Source organism: Triturus cristatus, chromosome 4_2 (genome assembly GCF_964204655.1).
Source record: "Triturus cristatus chromosome 4_2, aTriCri1.1, whole genome shotgun sequence".
NCBI classification, from domain to species: Eukaryota; Metazoa; Chordata; class Amphibia; order Caudata; family Salamandridae; genus Triturus; species Triturus cristatus.
This window is the reverse complement of record NC_140586.1, coordinates 858,266,463-858,280,244: the sequence shown is the minus strand read 5'-3', so window position 1 is coordinate 858,280,244 and position 13,782 is coordinate 858,266,463. Positions and strand designations below refer to the sequence as shown.

The 13,782-nt window shown below is 42.1% G+C and overlaps 1 protein-coding gene across 3 annotated transcripts in view; it reads left to right on the top strand.

The window, feature by feature from the left end:
* The first annotated feature begins 2,500 nt into the window (after positions 1-2,500).
* Positions 2,501-13,782, top strand: part of LOC146835264 (neutral amino acid transporter 9-like) — a 519,311-nt gene continuing 508,029 nt past the window's right edge. Inside the window, exons 1-3 of one of the 3 annotated variants that reach the window (XM_085602847.1) lie at positions 2,593-2,611; positions 3,329-3,441; positions 3,531-3,552. Coding sequence is in view for 1 of the 3 variants with exons in the window: in XM_085602845.1 (XP_085458971.1) it covers positions 2,521-2,611; positions 3,329-3,441 (204 nt within the window). In the remaining 2 variants the exon portion in view is untranslated. Of the gene's footprint in view, positions 2,612-3,328; positions 3,442-3,530; positions 3,553-13,782 lie in introns of all 3 variants that reach the window. The other 2 variants (XM_085602845.1, XM_085602846.1) reach the window with 2 other exon arrangements.

Genomic DNA, 13,782 nt, shown 5'->3' with positions numbered 1-13,782 from the left:
CCCCATGTCTCTGTCCACTGCTGGTGTTGATATGCACCCACCCCCATGTCTCTGTCCACTGCTGGGAGTCCTCTGCACCCACCCCCATGTCTCTGTCCACTGCTGGTGTTGATATGCACCCACCCCCATGTCTCTGTCCACTGTTGGGAGTCCTCTGTACCCACCCCCATGTCTCTGTCCACCGCTGGGAGTCCTCTGCACCCCCCCCCCCATGTCTCTGTCCACTGATGGTGTTGATATGCACCCACCCCATGTCTCTGTCCACTGCTGGGGGTCCTCTGCACCCACCCCTCACATGTCTGTCCACTGCTGGGAGTGATATGCACCCACCCCTCATATTGCAGGCCACTGCTGGGAGTCCTCTGCACCCACCCCCATGTCTCTGTCCACTGCTGGGAGTCCTCTGCACCCACCCCATGTCTCTGTCCACAGCTGGGAGTACTCTGCACCCACCCCGTTGTCTCTGTCCACTGCTGGGAGTCCTCTGCACCCACCCCCATGTCTCTGTCCACTGCTGGGAGTCCTCTGCACCCACACACATGTGTCTGTCCACTGCTGGGAGTCCTGTGCACCTACCCCTCACATGTCTGTCCACTGCTGGGAATCCTATGCAGCCACCCACCCACCCCCTTGGTGCAGTACACTGCTGTCCTGGGCCTACACACACACCAATATAAAGGTAATATGCTACACCAGGCCGTAGGCCAACATTCGTGGCGTGTGTACGCCTTGTATCCCAAATGTACTGGTGCCGTAGGGGTACGTGTGATACGGACCGTACCCCCGCATTCATAGGGTGTGTACGGTCCGTACCACGCGTACCCCTACGGACAAAATCCAATGGTGAAACGGCCCGTACCCACGCTATGTATGTGTGGGTGTGGTCGGTAACACTATAGTAGTGGTGCCGTAGGAGTACGCGTGGTACGGCCCGTACACACACTCTGAGAGCGTGTGTATGGTCCGTACCACGCGTACCCCTATGGCACCACTACAATGGTGATACGGACCGTACACACGCTCTGAGGGCGTGTGTACGGTCCGTACCACGCGTACCCCTACGGCACCACTACAATGGTGATATTGACCGTACACACGCTCTGAGGGCGTGTGTACGGTCCGTACCACGCGTACCCCTAAGGCAAAACCCAAGGGGGACAAAGTATGAGTAAATACTGGATTTAACAAGCTTTCAGCAACATTAATGCACAGTCTTAAAAACACTGGCATCTACTTAGAGCAGACAGATCCCTCAGTAACCACATCACAGACAGACCCACCATAACATATAGACGGGGCATGTCTCTGAGGAACATGCTGAGCCCAAGCTATCCTAGGCTAGAAAGAAAAGAAACCTGGCTGACACAACGAACTAAGGGTTTCCGTGGATGTAATAGTTGCAGTGCCTGTAAATGGGCATGCAACCACATAACAGAATTTGAGGGACCCGGGAACAAAACATACAAAATAGAATCCAATATCAACTGTCTGACCAAGTTTGTTGTCTACACATTAGAGTGTAGATGCAAAAGAAGATATGTTGGTAGCACGATCAGGACTTTACGTGAAAGAATGGGGGAGCACATAAGAGCAGTGAAGCAGGGTGACGTTAAATATCCGATTGCTGCACATGTAACACAATGTCCTGCCCAGACCACACACAAACGATTCGAATTTTTCGGCATCGAACAGACCTACAGACACCCGAGAGGAGGTAATAGGGAGCTGGCTCTTCGCAGACGCGAGGCACTTTGGATCCTCAGACTGCGTAGTACTGAACTAGGACTCAATGTTGACCATGAGCTTCATTACTTTCTGGGCGATTGAGTGCACATAGTTGCCACACTCTGTGCCACATTACACTGTCATGATCATAATGTTGACAAGCAAATAATTACTTCACAATGTACACACTCAATATAATTTGTATTATGATGTATACAGACTTAGAGACACATGCCACAATCTGGCGAAAATGTTTAATGTAGCCCTTATAATGTGATTTTCTCCTTTGCCCGATTTTTACAGTTGTTTTCATTTTTCTTTTCTTCTAATATAATGCATCCCTTGAGATGGAAGACTTAGAATACGTTAGATTCCACCCTAGCACGTTAATATACAACTCTAAGACACCTAATTATAACAGAGATGTGCACTCGCTTTCTTAGACTATCCCTATATCCCATTCACGTTTCAAACACTTTCAATAACTATATTTTCAAAATCAGAGGATCCAATCACTCTATATTGTGTCCATTAGTAAGAACCATGAGGGTTAGTAATTTGTGACCACTATGAATAGGAGTAGAATAAGTTGAATTTCTGATTGAAAATCATGTGTTTTAAAAACTTTTTCATCTTTATTTCTTGGCTTTGTGACCACTCTAATCCGTTCTCTATACCTTATGACCGTTCAAATATGGCCACCACACTGGGGATTTCGTGCCCATTTTGTTTTTCAGGCGGTCAGATCCTTTTCCGTCTTTTATTTTCATACCCTGTGCATCACGAGTCACCAATATGTATACGAGACCGCTCAGCACTAGCCTCGTATCTCGTACTCGGATAGGAATTGAAGGCGACGGTTGGACCCACGGAACACGACATATCGGTAAGGGGAGGCTAGTAGCTTTGTAGGGTTTTAGTCGCATACTCGTATGTCCCTAGAACTAAGGGCTTGGCGGTTGTTTTTGATATATAGAGTTCAAAATGTAAATGGGCACGAGAAGTGTTTACGGAGATAGCACGTTTTTGACTGACAATTGATATCTAGCATTAGACCTTAGCGCATTCGTAAGCGTCTCAGACACTTGGTAATGTTTGCCTAACATGTATATGACTAGGAGCTACCAGTGAGGAGAACGATTAGAGTTGTTACTGTCACATTTGATACTGCTAGCAATGCATGCGCAAAACGTATATGACTGGGAGCTGCCAGTAAGGAGAATGATTAGAGTTGACACTGTTACTTTTGATACTGCATGAGCTTGGTCTAGGGAGCTTTTGACGATAATTATACCCTTTCACGAGTGTCCCTGCAACTAGGGGCTCAGCGGGAAATTGTTTTTATCTATGCAGTTTTGGATACTAATAGACACGAGTAATGTTTATGTGGAAAGCGCTTTTACTGATTGACACCCGATATTTATCATGAGAATATAGCCCATCTGCTAACCATACGTTTTAGAGAGCGTGTTAGATACTTAGAGTTGGCTGCTGAATATGTAATTATTCATGAGCTAATTCGTGAGAAATACTATTAGAGATGTTAATTTTCCTTTGACATTGCATGAGCTTACAGTAATCCTTCGGCTTACTTCTGATTTAGGAAGAGTTACTTTGAATCTTGGGACATATTTGGATCCCTGCTACTGGATCACCACGAACGTCGCCTTTACTCTAGAACCCCTTTTGCGGGTTGGAATTATCACCGCAAATCAAGTAGGTAGCATTACCTCCCTACCTGTTAGACTACAGTTACTACTTATAAAGAGCAGCCGTTTCATTAAAGGCTCTTATATTCTTTACAGATTTGACTAAAGGAGAACATAGGTATTTATATGGTTATAGCCTTATAAGAATACATTTTCCACTTCATCTGCACATTGGGTATATAATGCGGAGGCACTTTCACATCACGCTCTGCCACATCAATTTTCTATTCACCTTTTAATTATGTTCACATGTGATGATTTTCCAGTCTTCACCTTGGACGGGCATAAACACCCGAATTCACTATTTATAATTGGTGACGCATCTTTTGTCTTCCATCCTTTGGGTACTATGGGTAACTTTTTACCCTTCAAAAAAACTTGGTTTTCTTCACCGCTTTTCGACCTTGTGCATGTGTGCATAGACCTCATTTCATAAACTTTCGAGGCATGTCAGTGACTATACTTATTATGATTATGTACATCGTGAATCAAATTAGGTGGTGCATTGCCTGCTTTTTGTTTTGTTTTATGTACAGCCTTGATAAAGTCGCGGGTGTAATACCCTGTGCAACGAAACACATGTCGGCTGTTGGATGAACAAAGGAATAAAAGAAAGAAAATCTCAAGAATCATCGCACTTTGTCTTACTTGATGCTCACAGCTTGCTATTTTAACTAATGTACTTGTTGCTCACGAGTGCTGGGGACATTATCTGTTCAAACTCTGTTTTGTAGCCATTCTGAACAACGTTCAGAACCCATTTGTCAGAAACCAGTTTTTGCCAACAACTGATATAATGGCGTATTCTTCAACCTACCATATTTATTCTGTTGCTGTTGGGATTGCAACAGTTGTGATCAGGATTCTCCTCCTGCTGTGTCTCCCCGACCTCAAACCCAAACTCGGAATGGCTGCGTCTTGTTAAACACTTCAGAGTAGTGTTTTTTTAACAAAGGATTTCTTTGCATTAAATGGTTTGAATGGTTGCAACACCTTTTTTAATTCTGCCTTCTTTTTAGGTCTCACCTAGCGTTGCAGCGTTGAATGCGCTGCCATCGCTTTGCGAGGCATGCAGTATACATTATAGTGTGAAAGATTTGTGGAAGCTCCGCCCACTCTCCGGCCCATCTTCTTCATTGGCTTGGGTTATAAATGCTTCCGATTGGTTTTAAGCTTGTTAGTCCCTCCCCATGACAGCCATGTCAGTCATTTGTATCCTTCCATGGCTACTGGCCCCTTTACTGCACAGACTACTTTCTTCCCGTCCCTCCCTACCCCCCTCCCGCAGTCCGTGACTTCTGGGGGCCCCCTCCCGCTCACTCCCGGTCGTGCTCGTGCCTTCTCGCGCTCGTCCGCACTCCCGTTTTCAATGCAATAGGTCTCGCGTAAATGCGAGTCCTATTGCATTGCCAATGCTTGTTTAGCACTTGTGCCCTGCACAGGTCCCACCAGCAACTTCCTGCCCGAAGCTGCAAGGTCTCCGAGATAGATCCACCTTTTGTGCTTCACTGCTGTTTATGAGAACAGCCACAGCCGACGCAGGACAGCCACAAGAAAACATAATACTGCGTATGAAAGATTCAGATTGTAAAACATCGCTCCCACCTGTTGCCTTCCCCTGAGCGTCGAATAATTAGTAGCTTTTACCAGCACCTCGGCAGTATCTTGGCGAGCGGCTCAGGGGCGCTTTGGGAAAGGCTGGCATCGCTGCAAGCTCCTTCTTCACGCCAAATTCCTGACTCATTGTGTAGTTCACTTTTACGGTTGCAAAGGAAAGCCATGAGAACCTGGACATCATGTTATTTATTGAATATAGTTTGTGTAACCTTGCGTTAATTTGTTAACATAGCACTGCTGGGAAGAAAAAGAGCATGCGTTGAAATAGCACATAATTCACAACCTTATCAGACACCAGAATAAGGTGAGCAATTCTTGCAGCAAATAACCTCCATTTGTCAAAAGGGGCCCCAATGACTCTGCAGACCAATGAAAGCCTTCCACGCCATGCAGTGTTTCTTCACTATCCATTACGCAAGAAGTTGAATGCAAACTGAAAACATGCAATTTAAGGCATTTTTTTCAAGCTTTAACAAAAGCCTTTGCCCTCGGAATCAAGGGTAAACTTTAATGAATGAAGCCTTGCAAGGTCTAGAACAGCCCGGAGGTGCGTGTGCTCAGGTTCATAGGTGACCTAGCCTGGCAGATCGAGCTGGACAGCCTCTTGGGGCTAAGGTCCAAGACTTATCTGCATGTAGCTGGCCCTATCTGTATTGGCGCTAATGAGGTAAAACACAATGGGACAAAATGCAGCCTAGAATGCAGTCTAGAGTAATTACCACAAATTTAAGTTTAATTCCACCCATCATTCTATGTGCTGCTAAATCGACTCGGCAAATAGCATGGCATTGTAGTGCTTTCCTCACCTGGATGCCTTTATTATATGATTCCAGTTTCTTACCTCTATGAATTCATTGTAAAGTAAAAATTCAAAAAGTAAAAATATCACAAAATTTCAAAAATCGACTTTTAATTACAAACTTACAAACAATATAAATATTCAAATATATATACTTTAATGTGGCTGTAAGATTTGCTGCTTTTTAAGGTCAAAGTGCTAATATTCGGGGGGAACATATTTACATTTCTAAATTTAGTACTACATTCATTGGGGAAAGTGCACATAATTGAGGAAGGTCACTTTTACCATTGCAACTGCAAACATAGTACCATAGTGGAAAGTGCTTATATTTTTGAGAGTCATATTGACTCCAGTCCTGCAAACATTGTTACAGTGCATGTACATTTTTAAGGTTCAGTGACTAAATATCGAGGGACAAAATATCGACTATACAAAAAAACCACACCAAAATATCGAGGGACAGAATATCGACTCCCTATCTACAAACAGGTAAGTACTAAAATATCGATTCCAAAATATAGACTGTCAAAATATAGTTAGCCAAAATATCGAATTTTTTAAATGTATTAAAAATAATATAAAATTAATTCAATATTAAAAACAATTAAATAAAACATACATAATATAATTTAAAAAAGCTTAAAATGTAAACATAATATAAGTAATTTAAAAAAGTCGAGATTTTGTTGGATACTGAGAGCGTAAAAATTACTATTCCCACTCCAGTGAGTGCAACAGTAGGGAAAGCGTTGGATAGCGTAGGGGTAAAAATTACTATTCCCACTCCAGTGAGTGCAACAGTAGGGAAAACGTTGGATAGCGTAGGGGTAAAAATTACTATTCCAACTCCAAACAGTGCAACAGTAGGGAAAGCGTTGGATAGCGGGAGGGTAACAATTACTATTCCCACTCCAGAGAGTGCAACACTAGGGAAAGCATTGGATAGCGCAGGGGTAAAAATTACTATTCCCACTCCAGTGAGTGCAACAGTAGGGAAAGCGTTGGATAGTGGGAGGGTAACAATTACTATTCCCACTCCAGAGAGTGCAACAGTAGGGAAAATGTTGGATAGCGAGAGGGTAACAATTACTATTCCCACTGCAGAGAGTGCAACAGCAGGGAAAGGGTTGGATAGCATAGGGGTAAAAATTACTATTCCCACTCCAGAGAGTGCAACAGTAGGGAAAGTGCTGGATAGCGTAGAGGTAAAAATTACTATTCCCACTCCAGAGAGTGCAACAGTAGGGAAAGCGTTGGATAGCGGGAGGGTAACAATTACTATTCCCACTCCGGAGAGTGCAACACTAGGGAAAACGTTGGATAGCGCAGGGGTAAAAATTACTATTCCCACTCCAGTGAGTGCAACAGTAGGGAAAGCGTTGGATAGCGGGAGGGTAAAAATTGCTATTCCCACTCCAAAGAGTCCAACAGTAGGGAAAGCGTTGGATAGCAGGAGGGTAAAAATTACTATTCCCACTCCAATGAGTGCACCAGTAGGGAAAGAGTTGGATAGCAAAGGGTAAAAAATACTATTCCCACTCCTGAGAGTGCAAAAGTAGGGAAAGTAATAATTTAAATTAAAAATATAATGACATTAATTATCAATACCGATAAAAAGTTAATTAAAAATAATTACCAATTAATAACAATTAATTACCATTTAAAAATATTAATTATCAATTGATAAAAATGTATTACCAATTAATAATAATTAATTACCAATTACAAATTAATTATCAATTATCAATACACATAAAAAAAATTATATTTACTTTATTACAATTAATTTACTTCCCACCCAATTCCCCTATAAACCCACAACCCACTCCCAATAATAAAAAATACAATTAACATTATTATCAATTAATCAATTAATAAAAATAATTTTGCAAATATTAAAAATTATTTAGCAATTCATACAAATTATTTACCCATTAATACAAATTAATTACCAATTATTAATTAATTATCAATTAATTATCAATACACATAAATAAAAAATTAATTGTTTACTTTATTACAATTAATTTACTTCCCACCCAATTCCCCTACAAACCCACAACCCGCTCCTATTAATAACAAATACAATTAACATAATTATCAATTAATATAAATTAATTACCAATTAATAAAAATAAATTACCAATTAATAATTAATTATCAATTAATTAATTATCAAAACATATAAATATAATTAACATTTAATTAACCATAATTAAATTACTTCCCACCCTATTCCCCTATAAACCCACAACTCACTACGGAATTAAATTACGCAATAATTAATTTACATAACATTCATTTGTTGAAATAAATTAAACATACATTACAAAAATAATACATACTTTTAACACATATACTACCATACATAACACACAAAAAAAATCGATATTATGGTAACCTATATTTTAAAATTCGATATTATGGTATTCGATATTTTTAAGGTCTATATTTTGGTAATCGATATTTTGTACCCCAATTTCGATATTCTGACCTATCTATATTTTGATGAGTCAATATTCTGTCCACTCTATATTTTAACTTCGATATTCTGGGCAGTCGATATTTTGGAATCGATATTTTGGGTGTTTACCCATTTTTAAGTCGAGCCTAGCGGCAGCGCGCACGCGCTCCTTGCTCTGTGAGACTGCTGTAGTAGAGTATGGGAGAGAAGCTGCACCCACTCTCCGCTGATATTTGTCATTGGCTTGTGTCATTGTCTTTCGTAAATGCTGCCTTCAGATTCATTAAAAGGCTTGTTAGTCCCTCCTTAGTACGGCCTTGTCGTCATTTGGAACCTCCCATGGCTACTGGCCCCTTGGCTGTTACACTCTACGTGTACTATTTCATTCATTGAGTTTTTCCTATGTTAGGCACGACAACGTGCTTTACTTACACTTTCGAAGCAGTCGCGACAAAGGCGGCCGCTTGTTTGTAATGCCATAGATCTCGCATTTAAATGCGAGAAATATTGCATTACCAATATTTTTTGTCCTCTGCAATCGCTGTGAATTGCGGGAGGATGTTTAGTTGCTTTGTAGTACGATCTGTGTTTACAGTACGTGATCACGTAGGCAAAATGCTTAAAAAGGGGCCAGCTTTTTCCCGACTTTCTCATTTTCTTGTAATGAGGTCTGATCACACGGCAGACGGCATACTGGCCTTGACATGGTGAGTTTCTGTTATCCATGCTTATTTTGCCATCAACTAAGCTGCTGCTTGGTGGGCCGGCAGCCACTCAGTGAGTTCTTAGGGCCTGAGTTTCACTGTGACACAAATTGCTTTACACCGTCACCCATACACGTGTTGGTTGCTCTTACTTTGCATGACCCATAGAATTGAGATGTTCAGGGCGGTTTAAGTGAGACGCTGAGATAATTACACTGTATCAGATTAATACATGCTGCCTAACAATGTTAATGGTCGGATTCAGTATTTATGACCTCGCGTATATCCATTACTATTGAATGAATGATGTCATAGACTAGTCTTCTTTAATTTATGCCACTTGAGGAATTTTCATGGTATTCTCAATTCACACACTCCAACACTTAAGCTGAATTATGATGATACATGTTGCCAAACACAAACTAACAGAGTTAATCTCTTGTGGCTGGATGCAAATAGCAACTTTAGGGGGGTCGCACAGCATGGGTTATATTTATTATTTTTTTATTTTGAGGCGATTTTTGGCATTCTTTATGTAAATAAAGGCAAATTCCAACCCTAACTTTTCATCATATCTGCTTACATTCTTGGCAAAGACCATGCATTTTCCACTAATGACGACACATGCAATGTAGACTCATTGCGTTATGTGACTCTGTTGGATCCTTCTTCCCTTTTTTCATTTTCGGCGTCTACAATTCCTTAGGCCCAGGATTTCTTTTACAGTTTTAATTTTTAGGCCTACATTTAGACACCCCTTATTTATATTTTCAGTGGGGTTGTTTGAAAAGTTGAAAAATTGTTTTCATTCTAATGTGCACTTGCTATATAGCTGATATTGCGAACGCAAAGTTTTGTATTTTTGAGTAATCGCTTACAAAGTATATGGCATATTCTTATGTTTCCTGATATTACATCAAGGTCCCCAATTATCAGAGGATCTCATCCTCTTTCAATTATCTTAGCGCAAGCGCAGTTACTTTGCAGCCGTTTATTAATGGGATTGGTAGTAATGCAACCTCAGATATGGGACAGACATGATATACATTTCCATGTTGTTTTTGAAGAAACCACTACCTAGTCATTAACTGGAGAAACAGGTATTAAACCAATGAATAGTTGAGTTGGGTGTTTGCCAATCCCCCATGTTTGTCTTTAAAAGAATTTGGCTTTCTCATGAGATGTGTTAATGTGTTTCCTATTTTATGTTCACTATTCTACTTAGGGATTTGATTTGAGACTTGGTCGGCGCTTTAGAAAGTTCAAAGATTTGTACGTACTGCTTGCACGTATTCCATCGAATATAGATTTATTTGGATATATGTAAATAAATGGATACTTTGTTCTTTTCACTTTGACTGCTTTATTGTGGCACCATTCACTGGTTCATGGATCTGCTTTTTGGATCTTTTGTCAGCATGAGTTTGAATTCATCTGTGTATGCCCACTATCTTTTTTTATCTTTAAAGTCTCTGGAGTCACTAATCTATTGTTCTCTTGACAACTTCACTGTTCATTCACAGTGCATTTGTTGGAATAGGTGGCAGTTGTATATGTCTCACACGTGGGTATTGTGTATTGTGTATTTGTGTTTAATTTTTCCCTCTATGAGTGTTATACTCACTGAATATCAGTAGTTTTTGTGGTGATGAGCTCGACTTCTCATCTTATTCACTGAATAACATTATTTTAATAAACTATACTGTTCATAAACTATACTGTTTTTAAATCTATGTTTTATTTTTCTCATACGTTATCAGCCTTTAAAAAGTCCCAATGTAAGGTCTAAACACGTGTTGGCTGAAATCGTCTAAGAAGTGACACTCTCAATGCATCTGTATTTGTTGTACAGTTGTATAGTTGTAACGATAGTGGTGATATGTTTGTAAACACCACATATATCCAATCCACACCTCACAATCCCACATCATGCCGCAAAATTCATCAGCACAAACATAATTAAACTGTACTACTTACCACTCCACAACACACAATCCCACTCCACATAATGCCACTACAACGAATACCACATAATTGCTAACCATATATTTCCACAGCACACCATGCCACATAATGCCACTACACAAATCCACTCCACATCACACAATTCCACACCACACAATTCCACAACTAACTTATCCAGTCCAACCCATATAGTTCCATTACACACCACATACATACACTCTATAACACATAAGATAAATACATTGCCATTTACACTGCAAATAACTCTCACTCAAACAAATGTGAGACCGATTGCATTTCCATTGCTTGTTTTAACAACTCATCTAGCTTAGATGAAGAAAGCTTATACCCAGTGAATGGTAGGCGTGGATTAGACCTTTTTGTGACTGATCCAATTTCCATGATTTAAACCACAAGTGCCTTCTGGCTGCACTTAAGGCTCCTGCTGATGCTTCTGAGGACCACAGAAAATCGAAAGAGACATCCAAAAACAACCGAGCTAAGAGTTCCATGTCTGCAAGAATCTATGTTAGATCTTTATTTTCCTGAAATGGTATCTGACAACGATGATTCTTGCCAAAGAGCGTGGTGTACACATGCTCATCAAGGAGGCCTTTTTTGAGGGGACTTTGAGGACATTTCTCTTCAAGTACCTCTAACAGGTACCATTGAAAGCAAACATGGAAAATGATGTTTGTCTATTTCCCTCTACTCTCTTAAAAACATCTCTGCAATGACCTCATGGATTGAGAAGATATCTGCCAGTGTGATTTTATATTGGGCAAAGAATTCATCAGTTTGAATGTTTCTGTTGTTGAAAACCCAACATAATTCTTATGTAATTAATCGTATCTTGAAGTTGTGCCCCTGGCACACATATCCCATTTGAAAACGTATCCCCTTCATCTTCATCTTTTAGCATAGTTTTAATTTTATTTTTTTGCAGTAGGCTGTCCCAAAGCTGTGGAGACAACATCATCAATTGAGGCTTGAAGATCTGCTCTGGACACAGAAATGGTTTCTTCTCCTGACTGCACAGCTGCCGACGTGCCCGGTTGGTCCTCCATTGTGAGCATGCATTACCCCCAGGTCCCTCCTGTCCTCGTCCCATTCCTGAACTAAGTGGAGATGACCATCTCCACGACAGAAAAAAAGAACAGGAGCATGCTGTACTGGGAGTACATAAGCAGAAATTCGCACTAGGGGGTTATAAAAATCGGAGTGAGTATCAGCATCCACACCACTACTCCAGAATATGATATTCACACAAAGTAATGGGACGCTGGTTCAAACAAAACCAAAATTATGCTTGTGTAAGGGGAAAAAAGGGGGGAGTCTTTGTCTTATAGACGAGAACCCTCACTCACCCAAGGGTGACATGCTTCATCATTGGGTCCCCTCTTGCACACTGTAACCGCAAGGTATACAGTGTGGGCTACAACTCTCCCTATGGAGAGGAGTGTGAGGTGTTTTATAATGTACCTAATTTAGGCGATTGGGGTGAGGGGTAGAGTGCAAAAAAACAGGAAAATGTATGTTAAAACTAGCTCCTGGGTGACTAAACTAAATTAATGCGTGTCCCCATAGACTAGGATTAAAAAAGCTAGTGATATATAGGACTGAAAAAAATTTCTATTCGTCAATGGTCAACATATTTCTGCCAGATGACTAAAAAGTTTGCGGCATTCATCAGGACCTTAAGCGATGTCACTCTGCGAAAGATTAGTGAAAAAAGTTGGGTTTTGTTTGAACCAGCGTCCCAGTACATAAGTGGTACCAGCCCAGCATGCAGCCTGTTCTTTTTTTCTGTCTTCCGACAGGATGCGACGTATCTGGATTTACCTGCTGGGATTCTTCACTGGACGTCTCGTCGTGGATGCTGGTCTGTCCTCGCCGTCCTCTTTCCGTGTTCTCCTTGCCTGCCGGGCTGGCCAGGCGCCGTTCCTCCCAGTCTTTTCCGGGTTGCAGTGCGCATCTCCCTGTGGCTTGGCTGCTCTGGGTGACGTGCAGCTGTGGATGTTTGGCGGGTCCTGGGGGTCTGCTGGGCGATTCTCCTGGGCTCCCTGCCTGGAGTTTGGTGTCCTGCTGGCCTCCTCTACTTCCTGGCGCCCCTGCTGTTTTTTTGGGACGGTGCTGGGGCGGGCCTTGCTGTGGCCTCGGAGGCTGTTTTCGAGGGGCTTCTCAGCCCCGCGCTGGTTTCCTGGATGGCACCTGCGCTAGCTATTGGGGGGGCAGTGAACTTTTGGTGCACTCATCCTGCCCCCTTGGTGAGTACCGCGTAGCGGTTCCATTTTTTTTAACATGCCATGGCAAGATTCAGTTGCACATCCAGCTGTTGTTTGAGTTTGAATCCGCCTAGATCTCTTTCTCCAGGGACCTTGGACCGTGCACTGGTCACGGCTGGTCTCCCTGCAGCCTTGCCATGTGGGGTCCTTGCTTTCTTTCAGGTGCTGTTGGATCCCGTCATCTTCAGGTCTCTCCCGGTGCTGGTGGTTTCCTGTTGGGGCTTTTCTGTGGAGGCTCCTGTTCCTGCGTGCTGACCCTCTGTACTTTGTTGGTTGCGTGAGGCGTGGGTCCGGGTGCTGTCTGGGTCCGGGTCCCTTGTTCTCTCCGGCCTGGTTCTCTGCCTCTGCTGCCCCATGCTCCCGGGGTCCTCTCGGCCCTTCAGCATCTTCGGCAGCCTGCCACGGCGGCTCCCCTGCCTTCGCTGTGGGTCCTCTGTCCTGTTTTGGGCCATGGTTTCCACTGTGTCGCTGCCTTTTTTGCGGGTTCTGCCTGGGGCAGGTCCTTCGGGGG